This window comes from Gambusia affinis, linkage group LG02 (genome assembly GCF_019740435.1).
Source record: "Gambusia affinis linkage group LG02, SWU_Gaff_1.0, whole genome shotgun sequence".
NCBI lineage: Eukaryota > Metazoa > Chordata > Actinopteri > Cyprinodontiformes > Poeciliidae > Gambusia > Gambusia affinis.
Genome location: NC_057869.1, coordinates 3105583 through 3120655, shown reverse-complemented (window position 1 = coordinate 3120655; position 15073 = coordinate 3105583). Strand labels below are relative to the sequence as shown.

At 34.8% G+C, this 15073-nt stretch overlaps 2 protein-coding genes and 1 long non-coding RNA gene across 4 annotated transcripts in view; 2 read left to right on the top strand and 1 right to left on the bottom strand.

Annotated features, from left to right (window-relative positions):
- The first annotated feature begins 856 nt into the window (after positions 1–856).
- aph1b (APH1B gamma secretase subunit) lies at positions 857–7499 on the top strand. Of its 2 annotated transcripts, XM_044141344.1 has the most exons (7): positions 857–1081; positions 1167–1464; positions 2448–2618; positions 2767–2840; positions 3260–3382; positions 4514–4641; positions 5704–7499. In XM_044141344.1, the coding sequence occupies exons 2-7, from the start codon at positions 1352–1354 to the stop codon at positions 5869–5871; spliced, it is 777 nt and encodes a 258-aa protein (XP_043997279.1). In that variant the 5' UTR covers positions 857–1081; positions 1167–1351; the 3' UTR covers positions 5872–7499. The 2 variants fall into 2 exon arrangements, with proteins under 2 accessions (XP_043997279.1, XP_043997289.1); XM_044141354.1 differs by lacking the exon at positions 857–1081 and having other exon boundaries at positions 1166–1464.
- Positions 6986–7972, bottom strand: LOC122845212. Its single transcript, XR_006372993.1, has 2 exons — positions 7238–7972; positions 6986–7160 (listed from the first exon to the last, which is right to left on the bottom strand). It is a non-coding gene; the product is annotated as an uncharacterized LOC122845212 (long non-coding RNA).
- Positions 7973–9550: 1578 nt separating this feature from the next.
- The window catches only part of otog (otogelin), a 64356-nt gene continuing 58833 nt past the window's right edge, over positions 9551–15073 (top strand). Inside the window, exons 1-3 of the mRNA XM_044097710.1 lie at positions 9551–9636; positions 9793–9850; positions 11868–11922. Coding sequence (XP_043953645.1) covers positions 9555–9636; positions 9793–9850; positions 11868–11922 — 195 coding nt within the window. The 5' untranslated portion in view covers positions 9551–9554. The remainder of the gene's footprint in view (positions 9637–9792; positions 9851–11867; positions 11923–15073) is intronic.

Genomic DNA, 15073 nt, shown 5'->3' with positions numbered 1-15073 from the left:
AACTTCCCTCTACCAGGAAGAAACCTCCAGCAATTATGTTACAGCATCATGACAGCATGGAGCTTCCCATACATGGAGGGGAAAAAATCATAGCAGACTCTCAGTCCAATGAACAACACAGAATAAGCAAGAAAAGAGCTTATTTACTATATTTTTATACTACCATAAGCCACGAATGTACAATTTCTGTGTGAAACTAATGTCAACTATTTTATGTATTATACTAAAACAATAACTATGGTTGGGTTTAATTCTCTTTCATGCTCAGTCTTCAGTGTAAGACAATTCAGGACGCCCCCTTGTGGATTTAAATAATCCCTTCATTAGAGCCTGAGATTTATTGCAGGTGTGTTTTTCAGAGAAGAAAAGCAACACATGGAAAACATTTAAAACCCATTACATTAGAGCAGTAAGCTGTCATGTAACAGAAGCATGTTTTCTGATTGCTGGTTCAATACAAATACAAGTTTCAGACAAAACGGGAAGATTTCTGAATTAAAAGTTCCTGTTCCATCAATTTTCCGCAAGTAACCATCAGGCCAAATAACAAACTCATATGGTATAAAATCAAAATGCACATTTCACTTTACGCTGAACCAGAAGAAGAGCTGTTGAATGTCGTCATTTCCGACTATGAGCTGATCTCATTCATGTTGTAACATTTTTGTGTTGGATAATAAATTAAAGAACAAAAGAAAAAAATTAAAAGCCGCTTTGGAGTCGAAAGAGCCAACTCTTTATTGACCCAAGCCAAAAGAGCCGTTTCTCTAAAAAAGAGCAAGAATTCCCACGCTGCCGTGAGACCCTCCCACTTTCCCGAGCTCTGGCTGGTGGTCAGTCCGACTCCCACAGTAACCTGATTCAGAAAACCACCCCTACGCTCAGACGGAGGCCTTACCTTAAGGAATAAAAATAGAAATTGATCTTAAAGTTTTCGGTTCCCGGACAAAATATTGGCTAAAACAAAAACGTGAACACTGACTTATACTGACCTACATTGTTAAGGAAAATTAGCTTTCTCTGAAATACATTCTGATATAGATGTTCATGTTTGTCTTGTTTATAGTCGCAGAAAGGCAAGGTAGGTGTCAATGTATCCATGAATTTTTAACTTTTGATATTACTGTCTGTAAATAAAGGTACGAAAAAAAGAATTTCCCCCACAGCGAGTCACGTGATAGAGTGTGACGTCATGAGAATCCTGTGATACCGAAGTGAAATTAGGAAGGAGAATCACCGCTCAGACTAGGCGGTTACCTGGTCTAAAGTAAAGACGAACCCCTGCGGTTTAGCTGTGAACAGAACCGAACCGGGTTTTGGAGCCACAAGACCTTCCAGCTACCGAGCCAACATGACGGCGGCGGTGTTTTTCGGCTGCACATTCATCGCCTTTGGCCCAGCCGTCTCCCTATTCCTGTTCACCATCGCCCGGGAGCCGCTGAGGGTCATTTTCCTTATAGCAGGGTGAGAAAGCAGTTTCATTTTAGGTTTTTGTTGGTGCTAAAATTGTTTATGGACTAGTTTTCTGTCAGTTTACTGAACGAAATAAAATAAAAACGTGCTAACTATCGCTGCTAACCGGCTAGCTAACTGTCTTGGGCTGCTAATGATAGCTTTTGTTTACTTCCCGTTTAAACCCAAGTGCATGGATGTATTCACCCACTATTAGAAAACATGCGTTTGACAGTTTTGCCATTATACTCAAAACTCTATATTTACAATCAGAGAAAGACTAATTTAATAATAAAAAAATTATGTATTTAAAAGAAACGAGGCAAGCTAACACTTCGTCCGATATTGGAAATACGCCTCAGACAAGATCTCCTTTATTCAAGTACAAGCGACCTAACTGCTTGTACCTAAATATCCATCCTTGCTATTTAGTGTCTTCCATGCTTTTAAATGTTTCTAGTCAAGAGGGAAATGCAGCAAGTATTGCGAAGTAATCTCATTATATAATACCAAAATTTGACTTATTGATCTAATTGCAAAAAGCTTTACTAGAAAACTGGCATTGCGAAAAACCCAGAACACATTATATGACACTGCATGTTTTACTTTTATTTGAGTAATTTTATTATGAAAGATCGCTACTCTTACTTGAGTAAAGTTTCTGGATTGTCTACCCACTGAATGAAAAACTAACATGTTTTGTATTGAAAGAAAGTGATTTGGAAACATTTTCTTCTGTCTGATTTAGTTGGGGGGTTTTTTGTTACTTATAAATTATTGTCATTTGACCCTAAAATACCAATATTTTTACTTGAATAAATAAACAATACGGCGATTGAGATCCTAACTTACCAGCCATCTTATCTGCCTCTCTGCTTGAAAAGCTTATGAATAAATTGTCGTTTTTGCTTCTAAAGTATGTGTTCATTAATGCTTGCTTCTTGAAGATTATAACAGATTTTTCTCATCTTTTTGTGTTTGTTTTTTCCTCCCAGGGCATTCTTCTGGCTGGTGTCGCTGCTGCTGGCCTCCCTGGTGTGGTTTATTTCGGTTCAGATCAGTAACAAGGAGAGTGCGTCGCAGCAGAAGGGTCTGCTCATCTTCGGTGTGGTGCTGTCCGTCCTGCTGCAGGAAACTTTTCGCTTCGCCTACTACAAACTGCTCAAGTAAGCTGCTTCAGCGTCTTCCCACCACACCGACTCCATTCTCTATTAAACAAAATGGAACATTTTCACTTGTTTTCTGGCTTGTTTTTGAACATATTCTTGACAAAAGTGAGAGAAAATGTCAAATTTATTTATTTTCTTCCTGCAGGAAAGCAAATGAAGGCCTTCTTGCTTTGAGTCAAGAGGAAACGATGCCAATATCTATACGACAGCTCGCCTATGGTACGGATCAGCTGCACTTAGTTTGGACTCAGGGTCATTTAAATTATAATTAGAGGTGAAACTTAATTATAATTACTAATTGAATGTCTGTAATTAATTTAGTTTAATTAAAAACCATGATTGACAACATAAGCAACACTTTCGATTCAGAAACGATTAAATATATAGACATAAAAGATATTTATTGTTTTTAATCTTTTATTTATTTGATGGTTATTTCACCATAAAATTGGTGCAAAGTGCTATTCTAGATATTTAGCTTTCCAGCGTTGAACTAGCTGCCACATGTCTAGCATTGAGACGCTGTTTTAGGCTTAATTAACTTTGTTGGTAGGCTAACTTCTTTTAGCACAACTTGAATGTAAAAATAGTTTTTTCAGCCTCCAATCAGATTGTTTTTTGTTGTTGTTTTGTATCAGTGTCTGGCCTCGGCTTCGGCTTTATGAGCGGAGCGTTCTCTGTGGTCAACATCCTGGCCGACTCTGTGGGTCCAGGCACTGTGGGGATCCACGGCGACTCTCAACACTACTTCCTGTCATCAGGTACCACTTCCTGAATGCTCCTTTTTTAACTAGATCCTTCCTTGTTTGTGTTACCCACTGTAATGCATTCAAATACAAATTTTAAGCTCTGAAATTAATGCCTACAAATGTTCATCTCATAGAAAACCTGAGATCAAATTGAGACATTCAGACTTGTTTTTCTGACTTGATCTTTTTCTGTTTTATTACAGAATTTGTTGTTATTTTAAATAAACATAATATTAAAAATGACATTGAAAACTAAATCGGAAGTTTAACTAAAGCAATTTATTTTTAATAACCTCCATTTGTAGAGAATTTAGGTTTTGAAGGTTCTGTGAATATCTGACACTGTAAAAACACAAAATCTTACCAAGCAATCTTAGTTTAGTTTGTAGTGGAAAGATCTTAGTAGATCTGAGATAAAATAAAACTAACTTATTAGTAACTTTTCAGCAAGATATGGGATCTTGATTTTAATAAATAATTCCTCAATATTGATGAAAAAGTAATAGTTCAACTGGAAGGTTATTTCACTTAAAACAAGATCATTTTTAAGTGAAATAAAAACCCCAGCAGAGCCCAGTCGGTTACCTGGCAACCCCCAGCAGAGCCCAGTCGGTTACCTGGCAACCCCCAGCAGAGCCCAGTCGGTTACCTGGCAACCCCCAGCAGAGCCCAGTCGGTTACCTGGCAAACCCCAGCAGAGCCCAGTCGGTTACCTGGCAACCCCCAGCAGAGCCCAGTCGGTTACCTGGCAACCCCCAGCAGAGCCCAGTCGGTTACCTGGCAACCCCCAGCAGAGCCCAGTCGGTTACCTGGCAACCCCCAGCAGAGCCCAGTCGGTTACCTGGCAACCCCCAGTCGGTTAATCAGAATATTTCACTTATAACATGGGGAAATAATCTGCCAGTGGAACTAGAACTTTCTCAACAACAATAAGGAATTATTTACTTTAATCAATCTCTTATATCTTAAAGAACAGTTACTTGTAATTAAGTTTTTGTCATATTTCAAGTGTACTAAGATATTTGCACTAGAAGATAGACCAAAAATGCTTTATTAGCATTTTGTGTATTTTTTTAATGCTAGACTCCCAACAAAGCAGAGAATTTTTAAAATATTCCTCACATTTGTTTTTAAATTCCTCAGCCTTCATGACCATGGCCATCATCCTGCTTCACATGTTCTGGGGCATCATCTTTTTCGACGGCTGTGAGAAGCAGCGCTGGTTAGCCGTAGCTGTGGTCGTCGCCACTCACCTCCTGGTTTCCTGCTTGGTGAGTAAACCTCTCTCCAAATAAATGATTATTTACAATCAGATTTATGTAGTTATTGTTTCTGATAGTTGCCCTATTGTTGAAATTTGTTAGATTTTTCCACAAAGACACATTTACAACATTACCACTAAATTTCAAATTTTGTATTATGATTGTTGTTTGTGATTTTCTTAGTTATTCTCATAGTATTAAGACATTGAACTAGGAGTTAAATAGAGTCATGCAAAATGACCCATTTTACATGTTGGTCCAGTTTTCCAGAGCTACTACTATCCTGCTGCTTCTGAATGCTTCCTTTCTGCATGTATTGATCTAAGTTGGGGCCATAAAATTTGTCAATAAAAATGTTTTGAGCAGAAAAAAATGGGGGGGGGGAAGGATTTGAAATGGAAAAATGACAGAAGTGGGAGACCTGTGTAGAGGTGTTAACAGCCATGGAGCTAAATGTGGGCAATAATGTATTGTTTTTTTGTGTTACCATATTAGGGCCATTATAGATAGAAAAGAAAAACAGAATAGTAAAAAAAAATTCAAATATTGAGACTGATTTTCCTGAAAAAGAGGAAATTCTTAGTTTTAAAAGTTGAAAATTGACATGTTTTCTAGAAAATTTCTGAGATTAATCTAAAATAATCCAAACTCAGAAATGCCCTTTCTTTTTCTAGACAATTTTGGAGTTTGTTTTTGTTTTTTGGCAGAAGTTTATGCATTTATTTTCTATGTACAGTGGCCCTAATATGTTGTCATAGTTCAGAACTTTTTTTTTTTGCTTAAAATCCCTTTTTTGTTTATTTGAGCTAAAAAAAAATAAATAAAAGAACTTAATGGCACCAGTTTAGTTCCATAGACTCGAATCAAATTAAGTACTTGTTACCAGGCCTCCGTAGAGCTAAATGGAGAAATTGTTTATCACTTACCAATGTTTTTTCCCTTTTATTTGTATGCAGATAATTTTTTAACATCCATTGTCAGCATCTTAATCTTTCAGAGTTGAATTAAAATGAGAATTTTAAGAAGTTTTAATGAGAAATGATGATTAATTTGCAAGTTTTTCCTCTGCAGACCTTCCAGAACCCACAGTACGTCTCCAGCCTGGTTCCCACCTACATCGTCATGTTCTTCATGGGCGTTTGGGCGTTTTACACCGCAGGCGGCTCCCTGAGGAACCTCAAACTCTGCCTCACCTGCAAAGACAAGGACTTCCTGCTGGCCAACCACCGGCCCAGATAACGGCGCGAGCTCATCGGTTTACAGGACTCAATCCAAAGATCTACACACACATTATTAACCTTTTTAATTCGCTGTTTCACTTGGCCGCTTACTTACTATGTTTAGTCTGTAAAAACGTAAATTTTTCAGGTGAAACAGGTGAGTTAAACTGCAAAAACACAACATTTTAAAAAGTATTTTTGGCTAATTTCTAGTGCAAATATCTTTGTACATTTGAACTAACAAGTAACTTTTCAGCAAGATGCAGGTGCTTGTTTTAAGTCAATTCTTTAATATTGACTGGAAGATTATCTCACTTATAACAAAAAACAATTCTCTAAGTGAAATAATCTGACAGTGGAGCTAGAACCTTTTCTTCAATATTAAAGTATTATTTACTTAAATCAGATCTTACATCTTTCTGGAAAGTTACTTTTTAGTTTTTGTATTATTTCAATTGTTTACTTGGATATTTGCACAAGAAATTAGACCAAAAGTAATTGGTAAAATTTTGTGTTTTTGAAGTGTATGCAGTGTAAACTATCTTAGCATTACCGTTGACTTAACTGCAAAAACCAAAATATTTCCAAGTATTTTTGTCTAGTTATTAGTGCAAACATTTCAGTAAACTTTAATTAAAACAAAATACAGATACAGGAGCTTTATTTTAAATCCATAATTGATTGGTATTAAAAAGTTTTTGTTCAACTGGCTGATTTATTTATTTATTTTTTTTTTAACTAACATGGGAAAAATAACTTCTTATAAGTGAAATAATATTACTATATTAATAAATAAATTATTGACTTAAAACAAGCTCTCATATCTTGCTGAAAAATTAATTCAAGTGCACCAAGATATTTTCACTAAAAACTAGAGCAAAAATCAATTTTGTGTTTTTGCAGTGCATATCAGCTCAGTTTCTGCTTTTTTTTCTCTGCTGATTCTGTAGAAAAACTTTGAAAAATCATTTAGGTTCTGCTCAAATGAACAAGTCTGAAGACGTCGTGCCAGATGTGTGAAAACCGACTAAATGTGGGGCGATCCATGTGTGGAAAACTCGTGTACATAAGGAAACATTTCTGAAAATAATGATTCTGTTGGAGCTGAGATGAACACATGGTTGGTATTTATGTGTTTTAACTAATCCAGTTTTACTAACTTGGGGTTGCTGGTTCACTTCCTCCATTTTTTTTTTTTTTTTTTTTTTTTAGCTTGAAGTTGAATGTGGAGATTTCCTTTCAGCTGATTGTTTATGAACTTTTCTATAAACTCAAACGCAACAAAGTGTTCGCTCAATGAGAAAAAATCTTATTTTGTTTTATTTTGAAAAACAAAATAAGAGTAGATGAATGTCTACTACTCTAATAAGTAGACATTCCTCTACTCTTATTTTGTTTTTCTTTTGAGTTTTTGTCGGATTCCTCACTGAATGTTTTGTTTTTCCATTGCACCTGATTTTATGTTGATTTATTTTTTATGTGCTGTTTGTAAAAATTGAAAGCGTGACGTAGATAAGATGGAAGCTGGATAAACATGCAGGTCATGCATGTTTAGCTGGTTTTAGTCTGTGAGCGAATCAGAAAATTGTGCAGGTGGAAAACCTGATGGGTACAGACCGGCAATAATAAATTTTGTTATGTTAAAAATTTTTGTTTCAAAGCTTCATGATTTTTTTTTTTTTTTATTTAAATAAAAGGTTTTTGGTTTGCATAAACTGAAAAAATATACTAGAACCTTTGGATAAATGATAAGGATTTGGTGAAACAAGCTTTTATGTTATTTTTTAAAGTTACTTATAAGTTTTGTTTTAATACAAGTCCACTAAGATATTTGCAGTAGAAACTAGACACAAATACTAGATAATATTTTGTGTTTTGTAGCTCAACAGCTGGTTTCAGTCTGCAAATTTGGATTTATTCATACTTTTCAAATGCAGCTTTTTCCTTTAGTCTCTAGAAATGCTAAGCTGGGATGTGCTGTGGTGGCGCAGGGGTTAAGCACAACCAACATAAGGAGGCCTTAGTCCTCAACGCAGCCGTCGCATGTTCGATTCCCGGTCTGCCGACCTTTGCTGAATGTCTTCCCTCTTCTCTCATTACCCACTTTCCTGTCAATTAACTATCAAATAAAGGCCACTAGAGCCAATAAAACCTTTTAAAAAAAGAAATTCTAAGATATTAGTTGAAGCATATGGAAGGAAATTAAGTCAAAATTTTCTTTACTAATGTAGTTTTGCATAAATCGTAGAGCTGCACTGTGAGTGTTTTTGATTTTCTCGTTCCTCTGCAGCCTGGCTGCTCTCTGCAGGTCGACTTTCCGTTTATGAAATCAGATTCTTCCTGGTTTGGCCACACAAAGCCTCTGAGGTCTCTGAGGCGTCAGTCCGCCCTTTTTACCCAGACCGGCTGACTGACGGACACAGGAAATGTTTCCTCTGCTGACAAACATGCTTTTACATGCAAATGCAGCTCTTTGACACCGGGGTCACGCTGGTGATGGTACCACACTGAAGTTTCTGTTGCTGATCATAAAAGTACAACAATGTGTTAGGATGAAATATTAGAGAGGGGAAAAAAACTAAGAAATGTTTGAGCTTGAAAAGTTAAAGATTTGTAAAACAAAAACTCAGACATTTTGAGATTAATCTCAGAATTTTTATAGAAAAAACTTGGAAACTTCTGAGCTCAAAAAGCAAAATGTTTAGATTTTTGAAGCTGCAAATCTAAATTAATATTATTCATGCAGTTATGAAACCAAACTCTATTTCACTTAGATAGTAATATCAATTTATTTATTTTTAGATACTTAGTAAATATTTATCAGTTTTTGCTATAAAATTTATTTGGATTTATTCAAGATTTGTAACATTATTTGAAAAACCAAAATGTTTTAATCAATGATTTAATTATGTTCTATTTAATACTTTTATTTACATTTATTTAATTAAATCAGTAGTTTTTACTTAAAGCTAAAAAAAACTTTTTCATTTATGTGATGTTTTCATCCAACAACATAATATCCACTAGAAGGCGCTGTCTGCTGCTCAGAATCCTCCATTTGTTTAAACTTTTTCAAAAAAAATTATATATTTATTTTACTAATTTATAACATCTTCTTAAAAATGTTAGGTACAAAAAATAGATTCCCATTTCTTAATGAGATTTCCACATTCATCTATAATTTTGGTGACTGAAACCACAAACATTGACCTTCTTTTTCTGAAAAGGAAATCTTACTTCTCATTTAATCAACCCAAACTATTTAGAAACTGAGAGCCTTTTTTACGTTTTGCATGTACACATCCATTTTCTACAAAAATCTGACCATTTTGTTCATTTTGATAAAATTGTAGGTAGTATAATAATAATAATAATAATAATAATAATAATAATAATAATAATAATAATAATAATAATAATAATAATAAAACACACCAAAACTTTATTTTAAAATGTTATTTTTAAAATAATAAAAAATAATAATACGTGCTTTCAAATTAAAGGAGTTTTTCTCTGTCCGATAATGAGTGCAGGACAGATTAGACTCCGCCCACCGGTGCATATTTTATGCTAATGAGCAGGTGCGGTGGTTCTTAAGGCGCGCGGCGGGCCGCCGGAGGCTGAGCCGATGGAGCGCCGCGTGGAGTCCAATCGGAGGGTTTTCACCAGGTGATCCCGACTGGTTCCCTGACCGGATCACGAATGGATCCCGATTTATTCACGCGCAGCTGGAAGAGGCCGCTCCACTCTTTAATAACTGTTTACGTCATCCTCATTTATCAAGGTGAGTTTCACGTGCAGCGACCGGAGATAATTTTAAGACGCAGCTTCGTGTTTTCATTCTCATTACTTATTTTACCTGGTCCTGTTTTACTTTTTTATTATTTAATGTATGCATCCTTTGTGATTGTTATTACTATTTATTTTTGTTTTATTTCAGCAAATCTTTCCAGAGGTGTTGAAAGATCAAACGATTCAAACTGGGATCCATTAAATAAGTGAGTTAATTAATATATTTATATATGTATTTTAAACAGAGAAAAAACGAGGCTCATATACAGTAGCGCTACTTCAATATTTAAAAAAAAGAGTAAAAGTAAAATTAAAAAGCAAGAGCAAATAAAGTATTTTTCAAAAAGGCTCTTCATAACATCTCACTTAATATTTTTAAATGATGTAATCAGATATAAAAGTACAACGTTATGGATAAATTCTGGTATTTTGTGTCAATATTTAATACATTAAAGACACTTTTTAAAGAATAAAACATATAAAATTAATATAGTAGGTAACATATGTTTATGTTTTTCCTGTATCAATATTTGGGAGCAAAACCTTGGGAAAACAAAGATTGATCAAAAACAGGAAGTCTCACTTTGATGTAAAATGTATGTTTATGTTTGAGTCTGATGCATTTCTGGTTGAAACATGTTTTTTATGCATTTGTTGAAGTTACGCCCAGATATTTTACAGAAATAAGAGTAGTACTACAAAATAAAAAGTACTTAAATGCAATTGAGTAAATGTAGCTAGTTACTACCAACTTCTGCCTTTCAATATTTGATTTATCCCAAAAAAGATCTTAAATTGAACATTTGTTTATCAATAGGAAATGGTTGTTAATGCAGTTATGTAATAAAGAGAAGGCTGACATTGTTGATCAAATTAACTGAGCATTAATGTACTTTTTAGTGAAATGATTGGATGGTCACAAAAATACAGAAATTCTTGAAAAATTATTTCTTTTACCATTAATAGATTGTATTGTTATACAATCCAGGAATACCACAAGGCTCTGTTCTTGGACCAAGTTTTTATTTACTTTGTGACATCAAACCTTAAATTTACTGACAGCCATTAGGAAAAGAAAATGTAACATTATTGCTAAAAAAAGTTGTCTTGATGACGAATATCTAACTATGAAAACATTAACTTAAACTTAATTAAGTTTGACTTAAAACAAGCTCCTATTTCTAAGTTCCATGTTAGTTAGTTTTGTCTTATTTCAAGCACACCGAGAATTTTACATTAGAAACTAGACAAAAAATACTTAAGATTTCGTGTTTTTGCAGTGTAATATGCAGCGTGACATTTGATATGGATGAAAAACCAGAGCCAGCGTTTGTTGATGCAGAAATGTGAATTTGAAAGTGTACACTTCCTTTTTTGTGTGTTATGCACTGCAAAAATACAAAATCTTACAAAGTATTGTCCAAATATCCAAGTACACATTTGAAATAAGACAAAATTAACTTATCAGTAACTTTTCAGCAAGATATAAAAGCTTCTTTAAGTAAATAATTCCTTAATATTGAAGAAAAGGTTCCAGCTCCACTGACAGATCATATATATTATATTATATCACTTGTAAGATAGGAAAATGTCTAAGTGATAATAGTAATTTTTCTTCAATATTAAGGAATATTTACTCAAAACAATCTCCTGAAAAGTTACTTGTTAGATAGTTTGTCTTATTTCAAAGGTGTACTAAGATATTTTCAATAAAAACAAGACCAAAAACACTTTGTGCATCGACAAAACTTGCAATTTAACCAGTTTTAACCAATTGTTTAAAAATATCAACATTTTCAGGTATCGCACTGCAAAAACAAACTCTTTCCAAGTATTTTTGGTCTAGTTTCTAGTGCAAATCTCTTAGAACACTTTAAATAAAACTAACTTACAAGTAACTTTTCAGCAAAATAGAGGAGCTTATTTTAAGTAAATAATTCCTTATTATCGATGAAAGAGTATTATAATTTATAAGTGTCAATCTCACTTGTAAGTTAGTTTTGTCCGATTTCAAGTATGAGTAAAATTTGATGTATTTTCAGTTGGTTAATTATGCATATTTAGAGTGTATCTGTGGTATTAGTTGTTTTGTTTTGCTGTTTGCTGCGTGGCGGGATGGTTCCTGGGTCGGTGGTGGGTTTCCACTGTCTAGTTGGGGGGGATCGGAGAGTGAATGCTTCATCAGCAGGAACAAACGTCTCGTTGTTCTCTCTGTCCCTGCAGCGGGAGCAGCAGGATAAAGCATCAGAAATGGGACACCGCTTCCCAGGGAGGGCAGGTAGGCCGCCGCATTGATCACTGATGCTGATGGAGCCGCTTGGAGCGGCGAACACATGGTCAAAGATCACAGAGAAATCAGCCCGGCTCGCATCTTCAGAGGCGAAACTCTCCCTTCACTGCAAAAACACAAAATATTACCAACTACTTCCTAATGCAAATATCTTGAAATAAGACAAAACAAACTTACTAGTAACTTTACTGCAAAAATATAGACACTTTTTTAAGTCAATAATTTTTTAATATTAATGAAAAAGTGATAGAAAAATGTCTTATTATAAGTGAAACTTTTACATCAACAACTTTTAAGCAAAATATAGGACAATAATTTATTAATATTGAGGAAAAACTACAAGTTCCACTGGAGGATACTTTCACTTTTAACAAAACCTTTTTCCCATGTTTTAAGTGAAATAATCTCCCAGTGGAGTTAATACTTTTCCATCAATATTAATAAATCGTTAACTTAAAACAAGCTCATATTTCTGGCTGAAAAGTTACATTTGTCTTATTTCAAGGGTTCTCAGATATTTGTTCTAGAAGCCAGGCAAAAGTCCTTGCTAACATTTTGTGTTTTTGTACTGCAACGTTCGCTGACAGATATGCTGTTGTAAATACATGAGATCCCAGACAATCAATCAATAAATCAACAATATATATTGCAATAGTCAATAGTGATCAGTATCAATTGATAACAGATCTGAAAGGATGTATTCACTGAACTCCGATCCAAGTTAGGTTGGTGGAATCACCTCACTCTCTCACTCTCTGGTTACTTAGCAACTCAAACCTTCTTGGTTACCTGGCAACCACCTGCTGAGTTAGCTTGCGCAGCGGCAGTGTAATGTTTTGCCACCATTCTTCATAACTGCTTAAAAAAACAGCGTGGAGTGAAAACTGTGGATAAAACAGGAAATGTAATGTCACCAGTTTGACAGTATTTCAGATATTTAAAACAAAAAAACTAATCAATAATTATCAATGCCAGCAAATATGAAGCAAAGTTACTGTTACTGGAAAGCTGTTTTTCTGTTTATGACGTGCTAACTAGCTTTAGCATTCGTGGTAGGCTATGTTGTAGGTAACCAGCTGTAGCTTAGCAAAGAAAAAGGCGTGTATACAAGCATGATTGTCAAGACTTTCCTCCTGGCTCTGATTGACTAATTCTGAATGAGTGTTGTATTTCAGCACTTACTACTGGGAGCACTGGGAAATTATTTCACTGGTAACATGGGAAAATGCCCTATTGTACATGAAATTATCTAGTACCTTTTTCTTAGCAATATTAAAGAATTATTTACCTAAAAAAGCTCCTATTTCTTGTTGAAAAGTTCCTTGAATGTAAAACATATAAATTTGATTAAACTTAGTTTTTTTTAGTATACGAGAAAAAAATCTCACATTAGACTTGTGAAAGATAGAAGCAGCTTTAAAATGTGCTCTCATTTTATGCATAAAATCATTTTACATCAATACCTATCAAGGAAGTAAATAAAAGGAAACATGGCCATGTCTAGCATTTTTTCATCAATATTAAGAAATTACTTACTTAAAACAAGCTCATATTTCCTGAAGAAAAGTTACTTGTAAGTTAGTTTTATCTTATTTCAAGTGTAATCAGATATTTGCAGTATAATCACACCAAACATACTGTGTTAGATTTGCTGCTCTTTGCAGTGCGGTGACCTTTGCTCCTCAGCGGTAGACATGTCAGCATGTCCCAGCAGGAATATTCAGTAGCTGCTCTGCTGCTATCTGGTCTCCCTGTTGTTTGTCCTCCCTTCGGTACCAGGAGGCGTGAGAATCCGGTCCAAGCCATGGGAGCTCCTTCATGAACGATGCAATAAGCAGCAACGGGTCAGAGGTCAAAAGCTCGTCTGGATCTCTGAGCCAAACTGTGTGTGTTCTGTTTCCTGATCTCTGATGCTGATCAGTGATTAATAATTCGTGGTCACGCTCCCACCGCGGCCCCCTGCCATCTGCTTTGTCCGTGCGCATCGAGATGAAAGCCCAGTTTTAGGGCTCAGGTATCGAGGGAAGCTCAAACTGTTGGAACAAGGCTATCGACGAAAGCTGAAAATCTTTCCAAAACAAATCTGATGATGATTTCAATTTCAACTTTGACAAATTTCATTGCTTCTGTATCCCTGGCAATTCTGGAAGAACGATTCCCCGCAACCGAAAACATCTCATGATTAGAAATGTCAGATGATCACACACCTGATTATGCATCAAAATGGAGAGCGAGGCTCAGATGACCTGGATGAAAAAGAGAATCATCAACAAAGGCTTCTCCTTCTTTTAAGCCTTTTTTCCCAGACCTGCTTTTGTGTCGCTTTTATTCGGCAACATAATTCAAACAGGAACATTTCCCCAAATGCACGTCTGTAAAAAAGTAGAGGAGCTATTTTAATCACAAAGCGGAAACAATTAATCAGATTAATTCATTATTGAATGATTGACCACTAATCTAGTAATCGATTAATTGTTGACTGGAGTGTACGAACTCTGAAACAGGACATTTGCTGAAAGAACACATTCAGAGCAGCAATTAAGCCAAAACTGTTCAAAAGGTACAGCTAAATAAAACTGGACATATATTTTTTTGTACTGAGATATTGTATTGTAAATAGTCTATAGGCCTGAAGGGATAACAAATTTTGATGGACAATAAATTGTCCCACAAATTATTGTAATAAATGATAATATTGTTGTTTTGAGACCATTTTCAAGTAAAGTAGATATAGATAATGACATTCTCAAAGATCAATAAACTTTAAATTAAATGAACATTTAACACTGAAACTGGAAGACATTTTAAATATACAGAATAAATAAACAGAGTAACAGAAACAACAAATAAAATTAATTATGAAGTCTATAAAAACAAATTGTCCTTAAAAAAAGGTCTGGTTGAGACCAAAACACCAGACTGAAGACTTTTATCATCCAGTTTCTGGCAGAAAGAAAAAAGAGAACAATAAATCATACAAATGAAATTACTGAGCTCATTTCAATTTATCATTCTTACTGCGACAGGCCTAGTGGGAATTATTCTGTGGGCCTTTATTTTAATGTGTGTTTTAGCCAGTACTGTCCACACACTTCAACTTTTTAAGGGATAAAAGGAAAATAATAGTTTAATTGAAAGT

Bases quoted from the DNA above. Each gene is read 5' to 3' on its own strand.
- aph1b (XM_044141344.1), top strand. From the start codon at position 1,352: ATGACGGCGGCGGTGTTTTTCGGCTGCACATTCATCGCCTTTGGCCCA. The intron at 1,465-2,447 runs GTGAGAAAGCAG...TTTTCCTCCCAG, and splicing joins GTCATTTTCCTTATAGCAGG to GGCATTCTTCTGGCTGGTGT. The intron at 3,383-4,513 runs GTACCACTTCCT...TAAATTCCTCAG, and splicing joins ACACTACTTCCTGTCATCAG to CCTTCATGACCATGGCCATC.